This window comes from Medicago sativa, chromosome 4, assembly GCF_051527215.1.
Source record: "Medicago sativa cultivar Bolivia chromosome 4, Bolivia_mono, whole genome shotgun sequence".
Lineage (NCBI taxonomy): Eukaryota > Viridiplantae > Streptophyta > Magnoliopsida > Fabales > Fabaceae > Medicago > Medicago sativa.
In genome coordinates this window covers 78,582,736-78,603,731 of record NC_140752.1, presented here as the reverse complement: position 1 = coordinate 78,603,731, position 20,996 = coordinate 78,582,736, and the positions used below count along the sequence as shown (strand labels likewise).

Genomic DNA, 20,996 nt, shown 5'->3' with positions numbered 1-20,996 from the left:
TTCTTGCCTCTCCCTCTCGAGTTACCGGCCATGTGAGAGCGGAGAGAGGAGACTTGGTCGAAGTGGGCGAGGACTTCGGGTTTGAGTTGCAAGAATCCTCTAAGTTCCTCGTGTGTCTTATGGATATGGCTCTGAGACTCTGGACATTACGCACAAACCACACCCACATCGCGAGCACGTGATTGGTCTTCCTATGGGGACTACACCCTCGTTGTAGGCACACGGTGGGTCCCATAGTCTTGTAGGAATTTTTGTTTTATGGCGGTATACAACCCTCCAAACACGAGGTCTGAAAGGGTGAAATGATTGAGTAGGGCGTTGAACACCCGAATCCAGGGATGACGACACACATTCCCCAAACACGAGGCCTGAAAGAGCGAATTGATTAAGTAGGGTGTTGAATTGTTGAACCCAGGGATGAGATGCATAATTGTACTATGGTACTATTAATTACATTTCTATCCCAGTATATGTTTAAATTACACAACTTTTCTCCTTTTAGCAATCTCACATGTCTCTCAAAAAAGATTCAACGTGCCACACATTCAATGTTTTCATGTAAATGAACCTTTTAGCAATGAACAAAAATCTTAAAATATTTCATATTCCAACCATTTTTGCATCATTATTCATTAGCAACTACTACCTCTCCCATAATATACTAAGACCTTGTTAACCATATCACACGAATTAAGGAAGTTAGTTTATTTACTAATTAAAATCATTACTTTTGTCTTTTATTTACACTATTGTTCCGATTTGCCCCTTGTATCGTTGGGAATCATCATTCTTCTCTCCTTTAATTAAATACTAGTAAGTGCATTTATAGTTGTTTCTAGGTACTACCATAGCCGTTACACTTCCATAGCTTTACAACTGTTAGGTGGATTTTGTTTCACATTCTCATAGTGAAAATATTTTCAGCCTTCAACTTGTTTGATGAGACTCTTAAAATTTGAAAAGTTGCCTAAAATTGATTTCCCTCTAATGCTCGGCGCCATCGCTATGCTGAAAAAAAAAGTATAAAAAAGACTTGAGGAATGTGAACAGAAATGCATCGTACTCTTGAGTCTTGAGGAAGCCATGAAACCTCCTCTTAACTTTGACTTGAACCAATCTCCAAATAATGATAATGCTCAGCCAGAAGATGAAGAGACTCTACTCCCAAGAGGTGATTTTAACTTTGATTTAAACCAAGTTCCAAGTCAAGTTAATGTCCAGCATGATTTTGAAAATAACTCAGAAAGAGAGAATGATGCCATGCCCACACATGAGGGACGCGATGAATCTGAAGCTTTACTTGATGACTACGGTAGTATAATTCTTCCCTAAGAATTTTTAATTATTTTTTGGATAACTTTCCCTATGAATTTCTAAGCATACTTTTATGTGTAACTATTGTTATGTGTGCAAGTCCAGTAATTAGATAAAATCATGAGTGCCTATTTTTTCTTCTAATTAATCTCATCCCTTTACCATAATTTTTTTTGGACTGATGTTTGTCTAAGTATCTTATTCCCTCGTTATCATTATTCAAAACAGAAGTTGACCCCTTACACATGGAAGTTGATGAATCTGAAGAATTACCTCAAGAATACCATGGTAACACTAATTCTTCCTTATTCAATTGATCTTAACCATTATTTTAATTAACTTGGCTCTGAACAATGTTGTCATTCCTATTGATAAACAGTGTTTGCATCTGAAAATCAAGGAACTGGTTGCAGGCGTAAATTTTTAAGCAATGAAGACCGCAAAGCCATATCTCATCTCATGTCATTGCATTACAATCATGATGGAAAGCTGAAAAGAGGGACTTACAAATTGATTGCTTCATTGTATTCCGTCTCTATTTCTACCATTAAATGCATTTGGAAGAGAACAAAAGAGACGGGTGAAGTATGTCACAAAAAAACTAAAAATTGTGGACGGAAAAGGGTTCAAATTGATCATGATCAATTCCGTCAAATTCCACTCTCAAAGAGGTCCAATTTACGAGATTTAGCAAGTGCTTTGAATATAAGCAAGTCAGCATTGCAAAGGGCTCAAAAGCGCAGAACAATAAGACGTCACTCTAACGCGATTGAGCCTTTTTTTGAATGAAGAAAACGAGATAGTTGAAGAAATGGTTCATCATTTGAGAACTAACGTAGGAGAGGACATTTAGTTTGCTCATTCATGAATGTTTACTGGGTTGCAGTGTTGTTTTGTAGCGCAGGTGATTTTGGTTGGTGTATTTTGCTGCTTTGAACTTCTGTTTATTTGTACTGGCATCCCTTTTGCCTTTCTACTTAATCAATTTTTATTTGGCTTTTTCCAAAAAAAAAAATTAACAACTTGATCAATATTTTTCCATTTAGACAGTTATGTGTGGTTCATTATATTTCCCTCCAGATAATTTTGCTAGATGACACTTTACAATATTGTATGTGAAAAGAACTTACGAGATTAGAAGATTTGGGCATATTTTAGTTGATGACACTCTACAATATTGCAAAAAATTACACATCAAGTCAGTAGATTTTGGCATAATTTTAAAGTTACACATAAGGATGTAGTATTGTGGGGTGATAGGGAATGATTTTAAAGAACGTACTAGATGCAATGGGAAACGAGAGAGAAGGAAAAAAAATCGTACTATCTCATTTGGAAAAAAAAATTTAACTCTTATGAAAATTAAATGCGAAGTGAGAGACACTTTAGAGAGTATAATACAATAGGGGTATTTAGGTCACGAAATGCAGTGGACAATTTAGAAAGAGGTCTTATATTGTGGGACAGAATACAGATATTTTTTAGAAAGGTTTTATATCATGGGATGGGATGCGATGGAGGGAGTAATTTGAATATCTTGTTATTGATTTTAGGTTAGAAGACAAAGTGAGGTTTCAGACACTCATCATCAATGTAGTTGCCAATTACTCCTAATATTAAGAAGAATAACAAAAGGAGAACAACGGGTCCCTGCTAAGCTTGTTTATAACATGGTGTCAATGAAAAAAAAGCTTGTTTGTAATAAGTGTCTTGCTAACGAATGTCCTAAGAGCACGTTTTCAAATTAAGAAATTATTCTTTGAAAAAGTTTAACACTTCAATTTCTGATGCCTTGAATGCACAATTTTCCATAAAAAATTATTATTTAAAGTCCTTAAAGAGTGTCCTTAGAGCATAAATATCGGTTACTTTTTAGAGTGTCTTTGCAAATATTTATGACACTGTGTCCGAGTATTACCACTATTTCACTTTGTCCAACAAGTGTTGTGGTTCTGCATGACCACCGTTACTTTTCTACTTTTTTGATGTAAAAAATAATGTAAAATTAGAATATGATTTTAACTATAAATTTGAGGTGTATTGTGTGATTAGGTGAGACCCAATTTAGAGTTTTGGATAAGTGGTATGGATATTTAAAAAATGTAGTTGAGTGATTTAAATAATTGAGAAGTGTGAAGTAATATTTATATATTGAGTGGGGTCTATTTACAACATCGATGTAGGTGGCATGAATGTGAATGCTCTTGTAGCACTTGGTAACATTTCCCTTATAATAAAATATAATATTGTAAAATTGAAAAAATGCAGGCACCACAACAAGAACCATCATACTTCAGATCTTTTTCCCATGGGAGGGATTGCAAGGAGTTCAAACTTTAGTGGGTCTTGAAAATTAATCTATAGCTCTAATTCTCGGTAAGGACTAGAGTGAAGCAACATTCTAGATGATACTTGAATAATTGTTGATAACAGTCTACGGTTAACTTCCAACAGAGGTGGTTACATAAACATGCAGAAATTACTGTCACAGGTGAAATAACTGCAGAAAAATTAATAGAACCACTAGAAATTAGAGTACTGTTTCTACCACCAACCATCCTAACGTAAACACACAACCGAATGGCAAGCATGCGGGTTGGGTAGGTCAACTGATTTGAGCCAAGGGATAAGGAGTTGGAGTTTCTGGGTTCAAAGCTGAACGAAAGAGACAAATTAATCTAGCAGCTAATTATAAAATTGTTTAAAGAGTGAAGTGTTAAGGGTATGTTTAGATTGGTGGTATAGGACGGAACAATGTGAAACTAAATGAGCTAATTGACTATTTAAAAAGAGATATTGTCTCATTCAAATCCATCCTATAGCACCAATCCAAACAAACCAAAGAACCTTTCCAATGTAAAATCAAGTATAGCAGGTACCATAGTTCTATGACGCATATGATTCACTCTGCCAATCCCTAAGAAATACAATGGACATTGATAAACGTTGGTTTGTTTAGATTTAGCTGTTAATAACATTAAGCAAACATGAATGCATAACTAATAATACAATCCATTCAATGTTAGACCAAAGACATGGTCTCGATCACATATATGGTTAACTGATGAGTGATGAAAGCATTAACCTTAATGCCGTTAATGAAAATGTCTCCCGTAAGCCTTAAAAAACAGAAATAACTACAATGTTTGAAAAGCCAAATCCAATTACTGAGTTTGTCAGCATAAAGTCCCTTATAATTTCAGTCAGCTATGACAATTCCCCAGGGAGATAATGAATATCCAAAAAGGGAGGAAATTGGATTTAAGTATCCAATATTCTTTTCATTATGAAAGGATGAAATAAAACTAGACCAAATAATTTGCTTCGTCAGCGTGCATATATAGAAGATAATAAATAAAACTATGACTAACACTAACAAAAGAACAGACTTGAATTTTTTTAAATAAGATGAATGAATGAATATCTTAAAACGGCACAAATATAAATTACGCAAAATAAATGTGCATGTTTCCTAAACATTTGGCTAACATTGAACAGAATCTCTACAGACCAAAGCAGAAACTTCACAGTTTGATGCTCTCTAAACAATCATCTTCATGCTGTCAGTTCAATCTCTAAATGGTATAAACAGGGCATAAATTTCAGAGAAAAAAATACACTTCTACAACATACTCAAGCAGAACAACATCCAGCTTTCTTCACAGCCGATACATCATCACGGGACCCAACATTAATCGTCTGTCCCTTAGGTAAAGCAGCCGGATCATCACCAATCTCAAGGGCCTTTTTGCTTACCACACGATAGATCTGCGTCAACACTTCGGTGAAAGCACTTTCAACGTTCAAGGACTCAAGGGCAGATGTCTCCATAAAATATGTATTCTCCCGTTCAGAAAAACTTGTAGCATCTTCGGTCGAAACTGCTCGTAAATGACGCAGGTCTGCTTTGTTGCCTACAAGCATCACGACGATGTTGGCATCTGTGTGATCTCTCAGCTCTTTTAGCCATCTCTCCACATTTTCAAATGTAACATGGCGGGTAACATCATAGACTAACAAAGCGCCAACAGCTCCACGATAGTAAGCACTTGTAATTGCTCGGTACCTTCAGTGAAAAAAAGCAAACTAAGATAAACATGTAATATGAAAAGTTGATAAAATACAGTAGGGTAGATCATTAGTAGCATGGAATCTAGAAACAGTCTTATTAAATTATATTCACATTATTTTCGCCTTTTTAGTAATTTGACAGCCTAATTAGGATGAGGAAGTTAAAGGATATCATCAAACAAGCAATGTAATTCACCAAAAATGGAATATTAACTTTTGTCTTTTTAGTTTTGTTTTTATTTATTAATATCTTGTCGAGCATTCTCACTTAGGGGTGAGCAAGAACACCGAGACGACCGCAACCTGGATAAACCGTTTAACAATTAAGTGCATTGGGTGGGTTATTTCGGGTTTCGGGTTGCCTATCAAAAAATTGTGGTTACGAACGGTTGAACGTGGTCGGCTTCGGTTTTGATATTTTCATGTTGGTGGTGACCCAAACCGACCGCGCAGAGAATGAACAACAAAGATGGTAGCTCTGTATTAAAAAAGAGGAGAAGCGTGTATACAAAAGCAAAAAACAGTTGTAATGCTTACCCTATTATTTGATTAGACAACTTCCTCTACTTGATATATCCAAAGTAAAAACACCACATGACACTACTATGTGATGTTGATATGTTCTCTTATCCTAACAAATACAATGCCGCTTTTCAGAATCTGACATAAAACAACACAACCAAAACCACTAGTTTTTCTTTTTTATATGTTTAGAACGGAAAACAAAACCACTGAACTCAAACTTAAACTTCTATACCCCCTCAAGAACTTCCTCCACCAGCTCTTTACACAGCTGAAACGGTTATTTTCATGGCCAAACACACTGCTAGTTTACGATGGATGGGAAAACAAAGACAACAAAGATGAATGTGTCGGGCAACCAAACAAACCCGCCCGTGCAAACAGCTTCACCGCTCAACCCGCACCCGACTAAACCACAAGCTTGCTCGGTCGAAACTGGGTGCATATTTCAGGTCATCGGTTTGCTTCAAATCTACATTTCGGAACCAAAACCGACCGATGCTTAATCATTAGGTTTATCTTTGTCCTTATGTTTACTAGTTTGTTTACAGCATTACTATATTGTATTGACTTTCATTTCACAACCCTAACCAAATTACCAATTCAACAGTTAATTCAACAGTTAATGCACAACCCTAACCAAATTACCAAATAATTTACAACCATTTTGCTATAATTTACTACAAAACATGCACTTATACAGGGTTAAATACTTTCCTCCAAATTCATGTTTAATAATAAGAAATGAATAGAGATTTATATATACCTTTCTTGACCAGCAGTATCCCAAATCTGAGCTTTAACAACCTTATCATCAACATGAATGCTTCTAGTAGCGAATTCAACACCAATGGTGGATTTAGATTCGAGACTGAATTCGTTTTTGGTGAATCTAGAAAGAAGATTTGATTTACCAACACCTGAATCACCAATCAATACCACTTTGAATAGATAATCGTAATCATCGTCGGCTCTGTATGCCCCCATTTCCTTTTATTTGAGGAGAGAGAAAATTATTTTGATTTTGATTTTGATTTTGATTTTATGGTATTGGGAACAAATCTAGATTTAGAAACTTTAATTTGCCATTCGCAACGGTAACCGAATCAATCGTTATACGATTATGTTGAACTCTATTTTTTTTTATCACTCTCAAAATGATTTTTTTTTTTAAAGAGTTTAAAATATTGATTTTTTATGAAAATGTGTGTATTCAATGCATTGAAAATTATTTAATTTGCCATTCGCAACGGTAACCGAATCAATCGTTATACGATTATGTTGAACTCTATTTTTTTTTTATCACTCTCAAAATGATTTTTTTTTTAAGAGTTTAAAATATTGATTTTTTATGAAAATGTGTGTATTCAATGCATTGAAAATTAAAATGTTTAACTTTTTAAATAAATATATTAGAATAATTTCTTTATTTGAAATTCTGAAAGAGTGCCTTAAGAACACTCATTAGTAAAACTCTATTTTTAAATTGAGCGCAACAAAGTAAAATAGAATAAAATTGAATTGAGTTTTCACTCGATCGTTTGGAAAACGGACGAAATATAATGAATTTTAACTTTTTTATTACAATTTTATTGTTGTTTAAAAACAAATATTATGTAAAAGTTAAAACATATAATCTTTTATTAAAACTAGCCTTTAGACGGGTACGGAGTACAAACTGAGAAAGTCAGGGCGTGCAAATAGAAATAAAATAGGATTATTGATGTGAATATCATAACTTCAGGGTATGCGTACACACCCTCACTCCTTACTAGATCCGCCCCTGGACATCAGACCCAAAAGTTGAGAAAAATTGGCTAAGCTAAGAGGAAAAATAATGTGAAGGTAAAAAACTGTATAAAAAAAAAATACTATGTTGATGTTAGATTTTGTGTCAAAAATCATTTTATTGTAAAAATCGAAAGGAAAAGGTTTGTTAGCCACCACAATGGGGTATATACTTAAGAGATAGAGACAGAGATAAGAGAGTACACAATTGAGGTAGAGCAGAAGCAATATTTATTTTTATTTTAATTAATTTCAATGCACACAATTGACAATTAATTCTTAAAATAGTGTACACATTAGCATTGACCGAGCTAAAACTAAAAGGGTCGAGACTTTTGCAAAATAATTTAAAGTTAGAGGATCAAAATTGAGATTTTTTAAATAAGATAACCAAAATCGCTAAATTTTAAAAGCTAAAGGTTAAAAAATACATTTAAGGCAAAAAAAAAAAATCAGAAGAGAAAAATCGAGGCACAAATTCAAAACCAAAAAAGGAACAAAAACACCAGCAGGTCCAAGAAAGCCCGACCCCCACCCTAGTAAGCAAGAGAAAAAAAGATAGTCATCTCAAAGGAGAAGAACAACAGGAAAACGAGCAAGCCACCAACAAAGCTCTATAGTAAGAACACATAAATTAAACACAAGATATTAGTTCATATGTTTTTTTTTTTTTTTTTGAATAATTTCATATGGTCAACATTATTGAACCAGAAGTCCAGAACCACATTATAAAGGCCATAGAATTAAAAAGGACAAATGCATATACCGATATTTCCATACTTTCAATGACTTAGACCTCAATGAGGTATATCGTCAGTTTCAGTAACCCTATTCATAAACCCTAGTATATACAGAATGGACATAATGGGCATGTATATATATATAAATGGCATGGACATATGGAAACAAGCAAGAAAAGACACACATATATGTCTCAATCTCGAATCCCTAGCCGTTCCAGCTTCAGCTCCTTAATACAGCTGAAAAAGAAAATTGCAAAAAATGATTAATAGCATTAAAATGTATATGCTTCACTTATTCATATTAATTTAATTTTGATTATTCTACCAACAAAAAAAATAACTTTGATTAACTTCAAACAAAAACTTTTACACTATAAAATCATCACAGTTATTCCTATACGTGATTTTCGAAATAATTTAATGAACTAACAGTTTTATTTATCTGTAAAAAAAAAAAAATATTTACACCCACAAGGTATACCATTAAATCCATAATTATATATGGAAAATAATCTATAGACACACAAATACCACTCTACACTTTGAAAGAGAGTGTGTTATAGAGAGAGTGATAATGTGATAAATAGTGATGCATGATAGAAAGTGTTGATCACTCATTATATATATTAGTAAAAACGTTTATGAACAAAGCTTATGCTATAAGAAAAAATTGCAGACCAGGAAATAATCAGCCCCATGGTGGAGTGAGTTGAGGGTGACACCCCACTCATCGGTTAGAACCGGGACACCGGAGGAGTCAAGTAGAACTGCTCCATCGCCAAAGAATTTACGAACGTTAAAAGGCCCTGCATTAACTTTGAATGTACCGTTGATAGTAATCACCCTACATTTTGCTGTACCATCGTCCTCACCAAAACCTGAGAAACACACACAACAATTTACGAGTCATATGCAACTCGAAAACACAAACATCAACTAAATGAAGCTATACACATTGCACATGTCCATGAGATATATAAATCATAATCATACCCGGTGCTTTATATTTTGGGGGGCGCGCGTGTGCGCACACACACATATAAATATTGATATATATTTTGTCTAAACCTTCCGTTTTTCAGGAAGTGACTAGCTAGGTTATTTAGAGTTTGACACATAAGTAAAGTTTGATAAAAAAATTGTTCAAACTAGCTAGGATTTGAATCAGTTTGTTTTCAAATATTCATCCTTAATTGGAATTATTTAGCACTTGAGTTTAATCACTTAGTAAAAATTAATATTCATTACCTTGAAATTGATCGTCAGTAAAGAGGAATGGAACATCATGGGGTGCACTATTGTCAATGGCCGGAGGGAGAGGAGCAAGATCAGTTGAATGATCATCATTACTTGAAGCTGTCGTGACACCAAAATTAAGTTGTGGGTCTTGTTGGTGCATATGCATCATATTAATCGACTCCTCTTGAATATTCTCTTGATAAAAAACGTCATCGATTGAGCAGTTTCCATTTCCATAGGTCATGATGTTATCATAATTAAGCAGATCAACATTTTCTTGAGGTAGGGATTGACTCATATTTGGAAAATCAGAGAAGTAATTAAACCCCTCTGGCCTTATCATGTCATTAAGCACTACCCTTTCATTAATATGATTCTCAACCGGGAAAGAGGAAAACGAGGGTGTAGGTAGTTGTAGACCGGTTCCAGTGAGGGTGTGAGGATAAGTACCACCTTGGTTTTGGCTCAGAGAGATTGCAGGTGAATTAGGCACCATCACCGTCCCATCATTAATATTGGAGATTCCAATATTGTTAGAGGAAGATGATGAAGATGAGTTGAGTGGTGGTGTGGTGATTTGTGGGAGAGAGCTATCTGGAGCTGCGTTTTGTTGTGTTTCCTGTTTCTTGTTATAGGGTACTTTGTTGGTTTTGCTTCTGTACTTGCGATTTTGAAACCAATAAAAGACGCTGGAATCACCAATCGGTCCAAATTCTTCTAATTGTCCACGTATCTTCTTAATCTCATCTCTACGTGGATTCGTCATCCCTGAGTTATAGATGGCTTTGAGAATGCGGATTTGCTCAGGCTTTGGGATCCATCTTGGCCTTGGTCCAGGAGTTCTTTCTTCATCATCTCCACCTAAAAAATATTTGTCGTAAGCCAATCAAACATGCAAAGTTTAGAAATTATAAATTTGACTGAAAGATATTCATTACACTGTATGAACCATGGAGTATTAATATTCTGATATTTCTATAACTAATTTTTTATGGGTTAGATTTGCTTGAATGTGTGAATTTAGGAAACTTTACTTGCATTCAAATCCTAAATTTACATTGTCAAGCAAATATGGTCAGACCATTGGAAAAGATCAAATAGTTGATGTTTAGATTTAGGCTTTTAATTTTTTTTTAAAGCTAATCTTTCAAAAAAAAAAAATCTTTTTAAAGCTAAGATCAAATAGTAAAGATCAAATTTGTTTGGTTTGCCATTCAATAAAAAAGATTTGTTTAGTTTGATTCGTTTATATGACCCCCAACAAGGAAAAAAACCAAATCGATATATAATTTGTTTCGATTGGACTTTTTTAGTTTGTATAGTCATTGATTTTGATCTTTCATACAAACATACATGTCAGTTTGATTAAATAATAATAATAAAAATTAGAAGGAGTTGTTTGGAAACCATTGAAGAGAGAAGAGGGGAGATCACCATGCAGAAGATTCTGATTGTTGGACTTCGACGATTTTGTCGATTTTTTGAACCTGTCTGACCAATGTACTTTCTTCGAGGGAGCCATCACAGATCGATAGTTGATGTACTGGGATAGATTTGCTAACCGCTTTGTATATGTAACTGTAGCTTTTACTTACACTGAAGAAAATTGCTGGTTTTTCACGCAAGTGTGCGTGCTAGCAATGGTGGATGAATCGATGGAAGAGAAGGAGAAGAAATATATAGAATGGAAGATGATGTAATTGCAAAGAGTAAATAAAAGAGGGTGATGTAATTTCATCAATTGCAAAGTTCTTTCTTCATGTTATTTTGACGGAAAATGTGGCCTTCTATTTAATACAACGCATACATATAGAAGGGAAAAGTCAAAACTGATAATTTTATAAACAAAAAAGGATGCATGCATGAAATACACATCACCAATGAAGTAAAGGGAAAGTAGAAACAAACAAAAACGGAAAACGAATGTAATAAAAACAAGAACCATGTTTGTCAGCTTTACTTGCACTGCTTAATTTCGTTTTAGTACACTACGAAGAAAACTGCTTATTTTTCACGCAAGTATGATCGATGGAAGAGAAGAGAAGAGGTAGTGTAGTAGTAAATAACTGTAATGGAAGATGATGTAATTGAACGAGTAGAAAATGGGAGGGTGGAGGTTTCAAATGTAAAGTTCTTTCTTTAGGGTTTCTTGGATTGACTCGAAGGCTGTATTTATTTCATACGTTACTCAAATTGTATTATTCAGGGAGTTTTTATTGTAGCCGATGTTTTGAATTGATGATCTGACCAAACTTGAGAAATTGCTAGTTACCACACCATGGTTAAAGTTAGTACACGTAAACTCTTATACTAAGCTAAAAAAAAAAAAAGATACTTTTATCTTTCAGTAAAAAAAAAAATCTTTTGAGTATCCTTTAGTAAAACAAAACTTCTAAATATCTTGATAAAGGCGTCAATTGTCCTACCAATTGCGCCAGCTGCGCATCAGATCATGAAGACTTCACTCATGTATTTTTCTCTTGTCCGTTTGCTATACAGGTTTGGAATAAAGGTGGCCTATGGGGTTCTATTCAACACGCTCTTTCAAATACTCCATCATCTACGACTGTCATTTTTTCTTTGCTTGAAAATTTGTCGGTTAAACTTTCACAACGTCTGACAACTGTAATGTGGAGCATTTGGAAACACCGCAATCTTCGAGTTTGGGAAGATGTCACAGAAACCAGCACTATGGTGGTGGAATGAGCCCGGAATATGGTCACTGATTGACAGTTGGCTATAACACACCCGTTGTTCTTGCATCAACTAGTCAAAACCAGTCGTCATTGCCACTTGAGGGGGGGACCTTCCACTTCGGCCTCACCTAATGGTCGAAAGTGGCAGCCTCCTATGGCGGGGAGATATAAATGCAACATTGACGCCGCTTTCTCCGCCTCCCTCAACCGAAGAGGTATTGGCATCTGTGTTCATGACTCTGATGGTACTTTTGTTCTGGCCAAAACTTTGTCATTACCTTGTCTTGTTTAAGTTGATGTGCGTGAAGCTCTTGGTTTGCACTCAGCTTTACAATGGTTGAGTGACATGCAATTTGATAGCGCGGCTTTTGAAACGGATTCTATATTGACTTCTGATGCCTTTCTTTCTGACAGGAACGACACATCCGAATTTGGTTGCATTATCTCTTGTCGTTCTTTGTTTACTGCTTTATTTTCCAACTCTAGGGTGGAGTTTGTTAGGCGACAAGCCAATGAGGTTGCTCATGCTCTTGCACGAGAAGCCACGTTGCTAGGTTGTCCCGCTGTTTATTTTGAAATACCCAGTTTTATTGAAACTCTTATTATTAATGAAATGCTACAAGCATGTTTCCTTAAAAAAAAAATATCTTGATAAATTGAAAAGTTTTTCGTCAATTTTTTTTAAAAATTTTCTTTAAGTTAATGATCTCTTTCTGAACAACGAGCTATTGCAAACTCATGTTCCTTTTTCATGAATGGAAATCAAATTCAATATCTTGAGGTTACAACACTTAGACACCAACCACTTGCTTTAAACTCAAGTGATAAATTTTAATGCTTTAAGAAACAATTTCATAAGAGAACATCATTTCTCTATCTATGATTTTCTATATTTTTTTCTTAAAAAATACTTAGCATTTACTGTTATTAATTGGTAATAATAAACTTTATGAATTCATATTAACTATTATTTGATTCAGACTTTCGTGTAAAATAAAAAACATAGGGTTTCTTATTCAAAAAAAAAAAAAATAGGGTTTCCTTTCTTTATAGACTCTAGGAAGTTTGTGAGACATAAAACTGCTTCAGGATTTCCCAAGTTTAAATAGTTCTAATTTAAAATACTCATGATGCCCAGCATGCCTAGGATCAAGACTCGACCAATAAAAAGAATGAATATTGGCGCCATTGTCGTTTCTAGCTGGTGTTAGGGATGTGGAAGTTTGGGTAGAATATCTTCCTCGCAAATGTCATCCGCCATTAGATCACAAACACCATGTCCTTTGCAGACCTCTTGACATCCGCTTGCAATTTCTCAAACCATAAACAACTGCGATCTTTTTGTGAAGATAAAATAAAACCTTGCATAATAGTTGTAAAGATTTCTTATAAAAAAGTTTAGAAAGATTCTAGTCCGCTCATACTTGAAAAGAACATCCTTAGCATCACTTCATGACTTCTTGTTCCTCTTTATACTGTTCCATGTCTTCTTCTTCATATCAATTAAAACACAATCCTTATGAAATTCTATAAGAAATTGGAACTATATTTTTTCATGGCACTCCAATAACTCTCCTATGAAATTACTCAATTTTTGTCCAAATTCTTCTGACATAAACCCTATCGCATATGGTACACTTGGACCCATGATGGAACTATTTAGAGTGGGATTTGGCTAGGAATTTCTTTCTATATCACTTGGATTGAAGAACTAGGAAACAAATATTCCTTGGTCAACTTCTTTAATGGAGACACATTTGACACGATTCCACTAAGTGTAGCATCCGATAGCTATAATGACAATCAAATATTTAAAATTAGGAAAATTTTATGGTGAAGTCATGGAAATGACTTTTTTTGTGAAGTTAACACTATAACATCAAAAATGTAATGAGTAACACCCCATTGTTTGTACAATGGCATCAAAAGTCCAGCCCTCATAGTATCATCAATTCATCAGATTAACAAGACTACACTTAATCTAATTTTATCCTACCTTGTTATAAGCGTAACACCCCACAAAGTGTAACACTTAAGACTATCACATAATATCATCAACTCTGTTTGCATGTTAAAGATTCCGACAATAAAATAGTACTTGTAAATCCAAGATGTTGCAAGCATTACTAGATGAATTACTATTGATCATTAATCAGTAATCAACAATTTAAAAATGAATCAAACATTAAGATCAAAATTAACTTTTTAAAAAAAGTCAGTTTCCTGACTGCACCATAGAAGCTCCCTTTAAATTATCGTATTCAAAATTTACTAACTTTGGATGTCTCGCTCAATTAATAAATAAATATAATTAAGTTCTGACACCAGTTTGTCATTGTAAATCCAACCCTGTCTAACAACTAGAATCATAAAATGAAATCATTCTTGTCTAGCGTTTTCTAAATAAAATATTCAATTTTGGAGTTTAAAGTCATAAAAGCATTCAGTACGGAAACAACTTCATCAATATAATGAAACAAAAATTATATATAACCACTCAGATCAAGAGTTTACTTCAAATGCCTAAGATCTACTTCCTCCGTCCCTATATCTAAACACTCATTTGACTTTATTTTTGTCCCTAAATGTAAACCCCTTTTCAAATTACTAGATGCATTTATTATTTTTTTCCTAAACATACCCCTAATTAATACTACTAACTTGTCTTGAAATTTGAAAAATCAAATTTAATACACATACAAACAAAGGACAATTTGGTAATATTATCACACAAAACAGACACATTAATTACACTGACAACTTTTCTTAAGAAATGTAAAAAATGCAAAGGGGGGTTACATTAAGGGACGGAGGGAGTAATAATTAAATCAAACATCTTGAAGGGTTGCAATTATTTTGATTATCCTTGGTCATTGCTGATAAAGATTTGTGGTCATGATTGAAGCCTATATAAGATCTATTTGATCTTATGATGATTTGGAACGTAGAAAATTAATAGAAAAATTATTTATGACCTTGAATATGCTCTTGAAGTAGTAAAATTGAGAAAAGAATTTCTATATAATATTTTGAAATATTAGTCACGTTTTTAATTGAGCAAAATAGTGCTTATTGATTAAAAGAGTACTAAAAGGTCACATGATTATTTGATTTTCATTCATAGAAGTAAATGATTCATATTATTTGTTATATATATATAATTCTCATTCACTATACGGATAACATCGTATTTAGAATCCAAAATCAAATTGAGTAGGCAAAAGTATTTGCTCTTCCCATCATCACGAAGAAGCAACGTATCCCTCTGTATCCTCCTCTGAAGTTCAGCAACTGCAATATCATCATCGTCGCTGAAATCTTCATCGTTGTTGTATGAAGGACAAAATTGAAAACTGAAGAGTAACAGCTTCGTACCTCTGTTCAAGATAGACTTCAACAGAAAACTGAAGAGTAACGACCGCAAGTGATTGAGTTAAGTAATTGCTGATATCAAATTATTGACCCTATAAATATAGTAATATGGAGAAACCAAAATTGTTTCAAAAACGCGCGCGCGCGCACACACACACATACATATACATACATACAGAGAGAGAGAGAGAGAGAGAGAGAGAGAGAGAGAGAGAGAGAGAGAGAGAGAGAGAGAGAGAGAGAGAGAGACGTAATCCCTAGCCGTTCCATTATCTCCTCCTCATTTTGACAATAAAATAAGCTTCATTCAAATATTGAAATAACGAGAGTACAATCAAATTGACTATGAGTTGAGACATTTCCCGTCCACATTTTGAAAGCCGAAAACATGCTATCAATACACAAAAATTTAAGAAACCAAAAGTGCATTAACAAACCAAACTCTTAATCCTAACACGCAAACTAAATTCTTTCACATATGGTAAATGGTCGAGATTAGTGAAAGATCCACGATCATTAATTACATAAATCCTCATAATTTTTCTTTCTTTCCGGTGTTAGCTCATTTCAACTATAGGCGATCTTTGAAACAACCAATTCAACCGCATGCTGATAACTCAATTGTAAGGATGAGAGAATGTTGAATTTAGAGATAATCACAATTAGCTTCTTATTGATAAGTTGACCATCACTCTCAAACATTTCATCAAATATATGGAGTACATATTTGAATCAAATCAAAGATATAGCTGAAAAAGAAAATTGTAACAAAAAATTAATAGCATTAATATGTAGAATGTAATAACGACATTAAAATGTAGATGCTTCACTTACTCGTACAAAACCAGTTTGAAAAAAATGCGTGTCTAGTACCAAAAGATTGTGCGTATATAGTCTCTCAAAAAAAATATTGTGCGTATATAGTATATTAATTAAATTTTGATTAACTTTCAACACAAACTTTTACACTATAAAATTATCACAATTATTCCTATACGTAATTTTCAAAATAATTTTAATAAACTAACAGTTTTAATTATCTGTAAAAAAAAATATTTACACCCATAAGGTATACCAATTAAATCCATAGTTATATATGAAAAATAATCTATGAACGCACAAATATCATTCTAGACTTTGAGAGAGAAAGAAATAGAGAGATCAATAATGTGGTAAATAGTGTGAAGTGATAGGAAAAGAGGGGGACGTCTAATATAGATCAAGTCCAATGGTGGATCCTCTTTTTTTTAGTAAATTTTTAATAAACTATTATGTTTTTTTTTAAGAACTATAAACTATATGTTTGTCATCCATTATTTTATTATTATAAAATTCAGTTCTTTTTACTAAAAAAATTAAAGGTTCATCTTTTGATCATTTTTAGAGGTCCATATTAGACACGTACAAATTAAAAAGATATATGTAGATATTAAATTAGTGTTGAAGAATTAATGGTGTCCAAATATCATTACCTAATCAAAATGATTTGGGAACTTTTTTTTTTTATAAGGGAAAATGATTTGGGAACTTAAACATATAGTTGAAAAATGATAAAAGAAGAATGAACGAAATAATATATATTTTTCAAATGATTAATTGATATGTATGTGATCTATGCGTGTCCAAATCATCTATATTTGTAATTGTGCCTAAGCAACTGTTGTTCACTCATAATATATATATTTTTTTGAAGAAGCAACTCATAATATATATTAGTAAAATAGTTAATGAACAAAGCGTAGTAGATAAGAAAAAGTTGATTTTACCACGTAATAATCAGCTCCATGGTAGAGTGAGTTGAGGGTGACACCCCATTCATCGGTTAGAACCGGGGTACAGAAGGAGTCAAACAGAACTGCTCTATTACCAAAGGATTCACGAACGTTAAAGGGCCCTGCGTTAACCTCGATTACTTCGTTGGCAGTAAAAATTCTACATTTTCTCAGACCATCTTCCTCACCAAAACCTGAAAACCAAACATCAACTAATCGTTATAATATACATGTTGTTCACAAAAAAAAAAAAAAAAAAAAAAAACATTAAGCCATGCACATTGCACACGTCCATGGGATAATTAAAAAATAATCATACCCTTGTGCTTGAAATTTTGGGTGTATATATATATTGTAAAAATTGATATTGATTACCTTGAAGTTGATCATCGGTAAAAAGGAATGGAATATCAACAGGTGCACTCATGTCAATGGCCGGAGGTAGAGGAGCAAGATCAGTTGAATGATCATCATTACTTGATGCTGTTGTGACACCAAAATTAAATTGCGGGTCTTGTTGGTGCATGTGCATCATATTCATGGCTTCCTCTTGAACATTCACTTGATCAAAAAGATCATTGGTTGAGCAGATTCCATTTTCATTTTCATTGTTCATGATGTTATCGTAATTAAGCACAGGAAGATCAACATTTTGTTGAGGTGAGGGTTCAATCATATTCGGGAAATCAGAGAAGTAATTAAACCCCTCTAGTGTTGTCATGTCATTAAGCACTACCCCTTCATTAACATGATTCTCCATTGAGAAAGAGGAAAATAGGGTTTTAGGTAGTTGTAGATCGGTTTCAGTTGGGGTGTGAGAATAAGTATCATCTTGGTTTTGGTTCGGAGAGATTGTGGATGAATTAGGCACCAACACTCTCCCATCATTAATATTGGAGATTCCAATATTGTTAGATATTGTGATTTCATTGGGAGAGGCTCTTTGGTGATTAGAGGAAGATGATGAAGATGGATTAGGTGGTGGTCGTGGGATTTGTGGGAGAGAGTTATTAGGAGCTGGATCTGCAATTGGTTGTCTTTTTGATTTCTTGGGGTAGGGTGCTTTTTTGTTTTTGCCTTTGGACTTGCGGTTTTGAAACCAGTAAAAGACACTCGCATCACCAATTTTCCCAAATTCTTCTAATTGTTCACGTATCTTCTTGATTTCATCTACAGGTGGATTCTTCATCCCTGAGTTGTAGATTGCTTCGAGAATACGGATTTGCTCAGGCTTTGGGTTCCATCTTGGCCTTGGTCCAGGATTTCTTTCTTCATTATCTCCACCTAAACAATATTTGTTATAAGCCGATCAAACATGCAAAGTTTACAAATTATAAAATTGATCAAAATATATGCATTACACTATATGAAGCATAGTATTATGATATTTCTAAAACTATTTTTTATGGGTTATATTTGCTTGAATGTGTGAATTTAGGAATCCTAACTTGCATTGAAATCCTAAATTTACACCGTCAAGCAAATATGGTCAGACCATTAGAAAAGATCAAATAGTTGATTTTAGATTTAGGCTTTTTAATTTTTTTAAAGCTAAGATTAGGAAAGATCAAATAGTAGCGATCATGTTTGTTTGGTTTGATTTGTTTATATGTCCCCTAACATGGAAAAAAAACTAAATCGATATAATTTGTTTCGATTGGAATTTTGAGTTTGTAGAGTAATTGATTTTGATCTTTCATACAAACATAAATGTAAGTTTGATTAAATAATAATAATAATAATAAAAAGTAGAAGGAGTTGTTTGGAAACCATTGAAGAGAGAGGAGGGGTTACCATGCAGACGATTTTGATGGTTGGAGTTCGACGAATTTGGTGACTTTATAAACTTGCTTGGCCAATGTACTTTCTTCTTACGAGCCATTGCTGATCGATCGTTGATATGCTGGGATAGATAGAGAAAGTAAGGGAAATTATTGAACTTGAACCTAAATATCAAAATACAGAGATGATTATTAGAGATAAGTACTAGGTTTTATAAAACTGGACACATTAGAAACAAACAAAAAAAGAACATGAATCATGTTTGCTAACTGATGTGTATAGCTGTAGCTTTTACTTACACTGAAGAAAACTGCCTGTTTTTTCACGCAAGTGTGTGTTTTTCAGTTTGCTAGCAATGGTGCTTTTGATCAATGGAAGAGAAGGAGAAGAAATATATAGTAGTAGTAAATAAGAGGGTGTGATGTAATTTCAATTGCAAAGTTCTTTCTTCATATTATTTTGACGGAAAATGTGGCCTCCTATTTAATAAAACGCTTGCATATAGAAGGGAAAAGGTCAAATTAAAAATAAAAATGGATGCATTGCATGAAATACACATCACCAATGAAGTAAAAGGAAAATAGAAACAAACAAAAAAAGAAAATGAATGCAATAAAAACAAAGAACCATGTTTGCCAGCTTTACTTACACTGCTTAATTTAGTTTTATTACACTATGAAGAATGAAAACTGCTTGTTCTACACGCGCGTATGTGTGTGTACTGCATGCGGAGAAAAAGGAGTTGTGCATGATCAATGGAAAAGAAAGAAGAAATTGTGATGGATGATGATGTAATTGAAAGAGTAGAAAAAGGGAGGGATAAGGTTTCAAAGCCAAGAAGAAATGTGAGATGTTTTGTTTGATTGGAAAAATGGTGATGTAGTTGCAGTTGTAAAGTTTTTTCTTCAGGTTCATTTGACCAAAAATTTGAGTTTTTTTGGATTCACTTGAGAGTTGTATTTAATTTCTTCCGTTATGAATATCATACCTATTTCTTGTTGGATTCAAATTGTATTATTCAGGGAGTTTTTATCTTAGCCAATTTTTGAATGATTTTTTTTAATATTATTTTTTTGAATTAAGATAAGAACAAACTTAAGATATTAATGGTCAAATTATTAATTGTTATGTGTGATAGTTGATTGCGACATGTATTTTGAAACAGAAAGAGTATAAAACATTTTTTTTTTTACAAAGAGTATTAAATTGTTTGTATTATTGTACAACGGTTAACTAGGAGAATTTTTAATTGATTGGACAATACAAGGGAGGTTTGAAACCCATGCTAATTAGAAGGTCCGTAAACCTTCGTTAACCAGCCAAGTATACGCATGACAAAAATTACGTATGTTACTTTTGTAACCGTAGAAAATTAAAACCGTTGAAAAATTGTTTAAAATCTGGCAAAATGGATCTATATTTAAATTTTTAAAAAAAATTCTAGATGGGCAACTACACAACCTTGCGGATATTTGGATTTGCAAAAAACTAAAACTGTTGCAAAATTATTTAAATCTCGCAAAATAAACTTATGGTTGTTAATATTTAATTTTTTTTTCCCAAGTGGATCGTAGTTCACCCCAACCCATGAAAGACCTCGCCAAGTATAAATAAATTGCTAGTCATCCCGAAAACTTATCTCGCGATAGTTGTTAGTGCAACTGTAACATGATTTTAATCATGGAAAATGCTACTTC

General features: G+C 33.5%; 3 protein-coding genes across 3 annotated transcripts; all 3 read right to left on the bottom strand.

The window, feature by feature from the left end:
• Window positions 1-4,731: 4,731 nt before the first annotated feature.
• On the bottom strand, window positions 4,732-7,051 carry LOC146932252 (ras-related protein RABA1f-like). The gene is made up of 2 exons (XM_085703980.1): window positions 6,674-7,051; window positions 4,732-5,380 (listed from the first exon to the last, which is right to left on the bottom strand). Exons 1-2 carry the CDS (start codon window positions 6,892-6,894, stop codon window positions 4,948-4,950), a joined length of 654 nt encoding a protein of 217 aa, XP_085560106.1. The 5' UTR covers window positions 6,895-7,051; the 3' UTR covers window positions 4,732-4,947.
• Window positions 7,052-8,666: 1,615 nt separating this feature from the next.
• On the bottom strand, window positions 8,667-11,199 carry LOC146932251 (WUSCHEL-related homeobox 9-like). Its single transcript, XM_085707739.1, has 4 exons — window positions 11,063-11,199; window positions 9,687-10,543; window positions 9,117-9,316; window positions 8,667-8,675 (listed from the first exon to the last, which is right to left on the bottom strand). Exons 1-4 carry the CDS (start codon window positions 11,197-11,199, stop codon window positions 8,667-8,669), a joined length of 1,203 nt encoding a protein of 400 aa, XP_085563865.1.
• Window positions 11,200-16,482: 5,283 nt separating this feature from the next.
• LOC146932250 (WUSCHEL-related homeobox 9-like) lies at window positions 16,483-18,826 on the bottom strand (the record flags this gene model as incomplete). Its single annotated transcript, XM_085707738.1, has 3 exons — window positions 16,483-16,494; window positions 17,512-17,711; window positions 17,893-18,826. Coding segments are annotated over 3 exons (1,146 nt in total), but the record flags the coding sequence as incomplete, so codon positions are not given.
• Window positions 18,827-20,996: the final 2,170 nt, after the last annotated feature.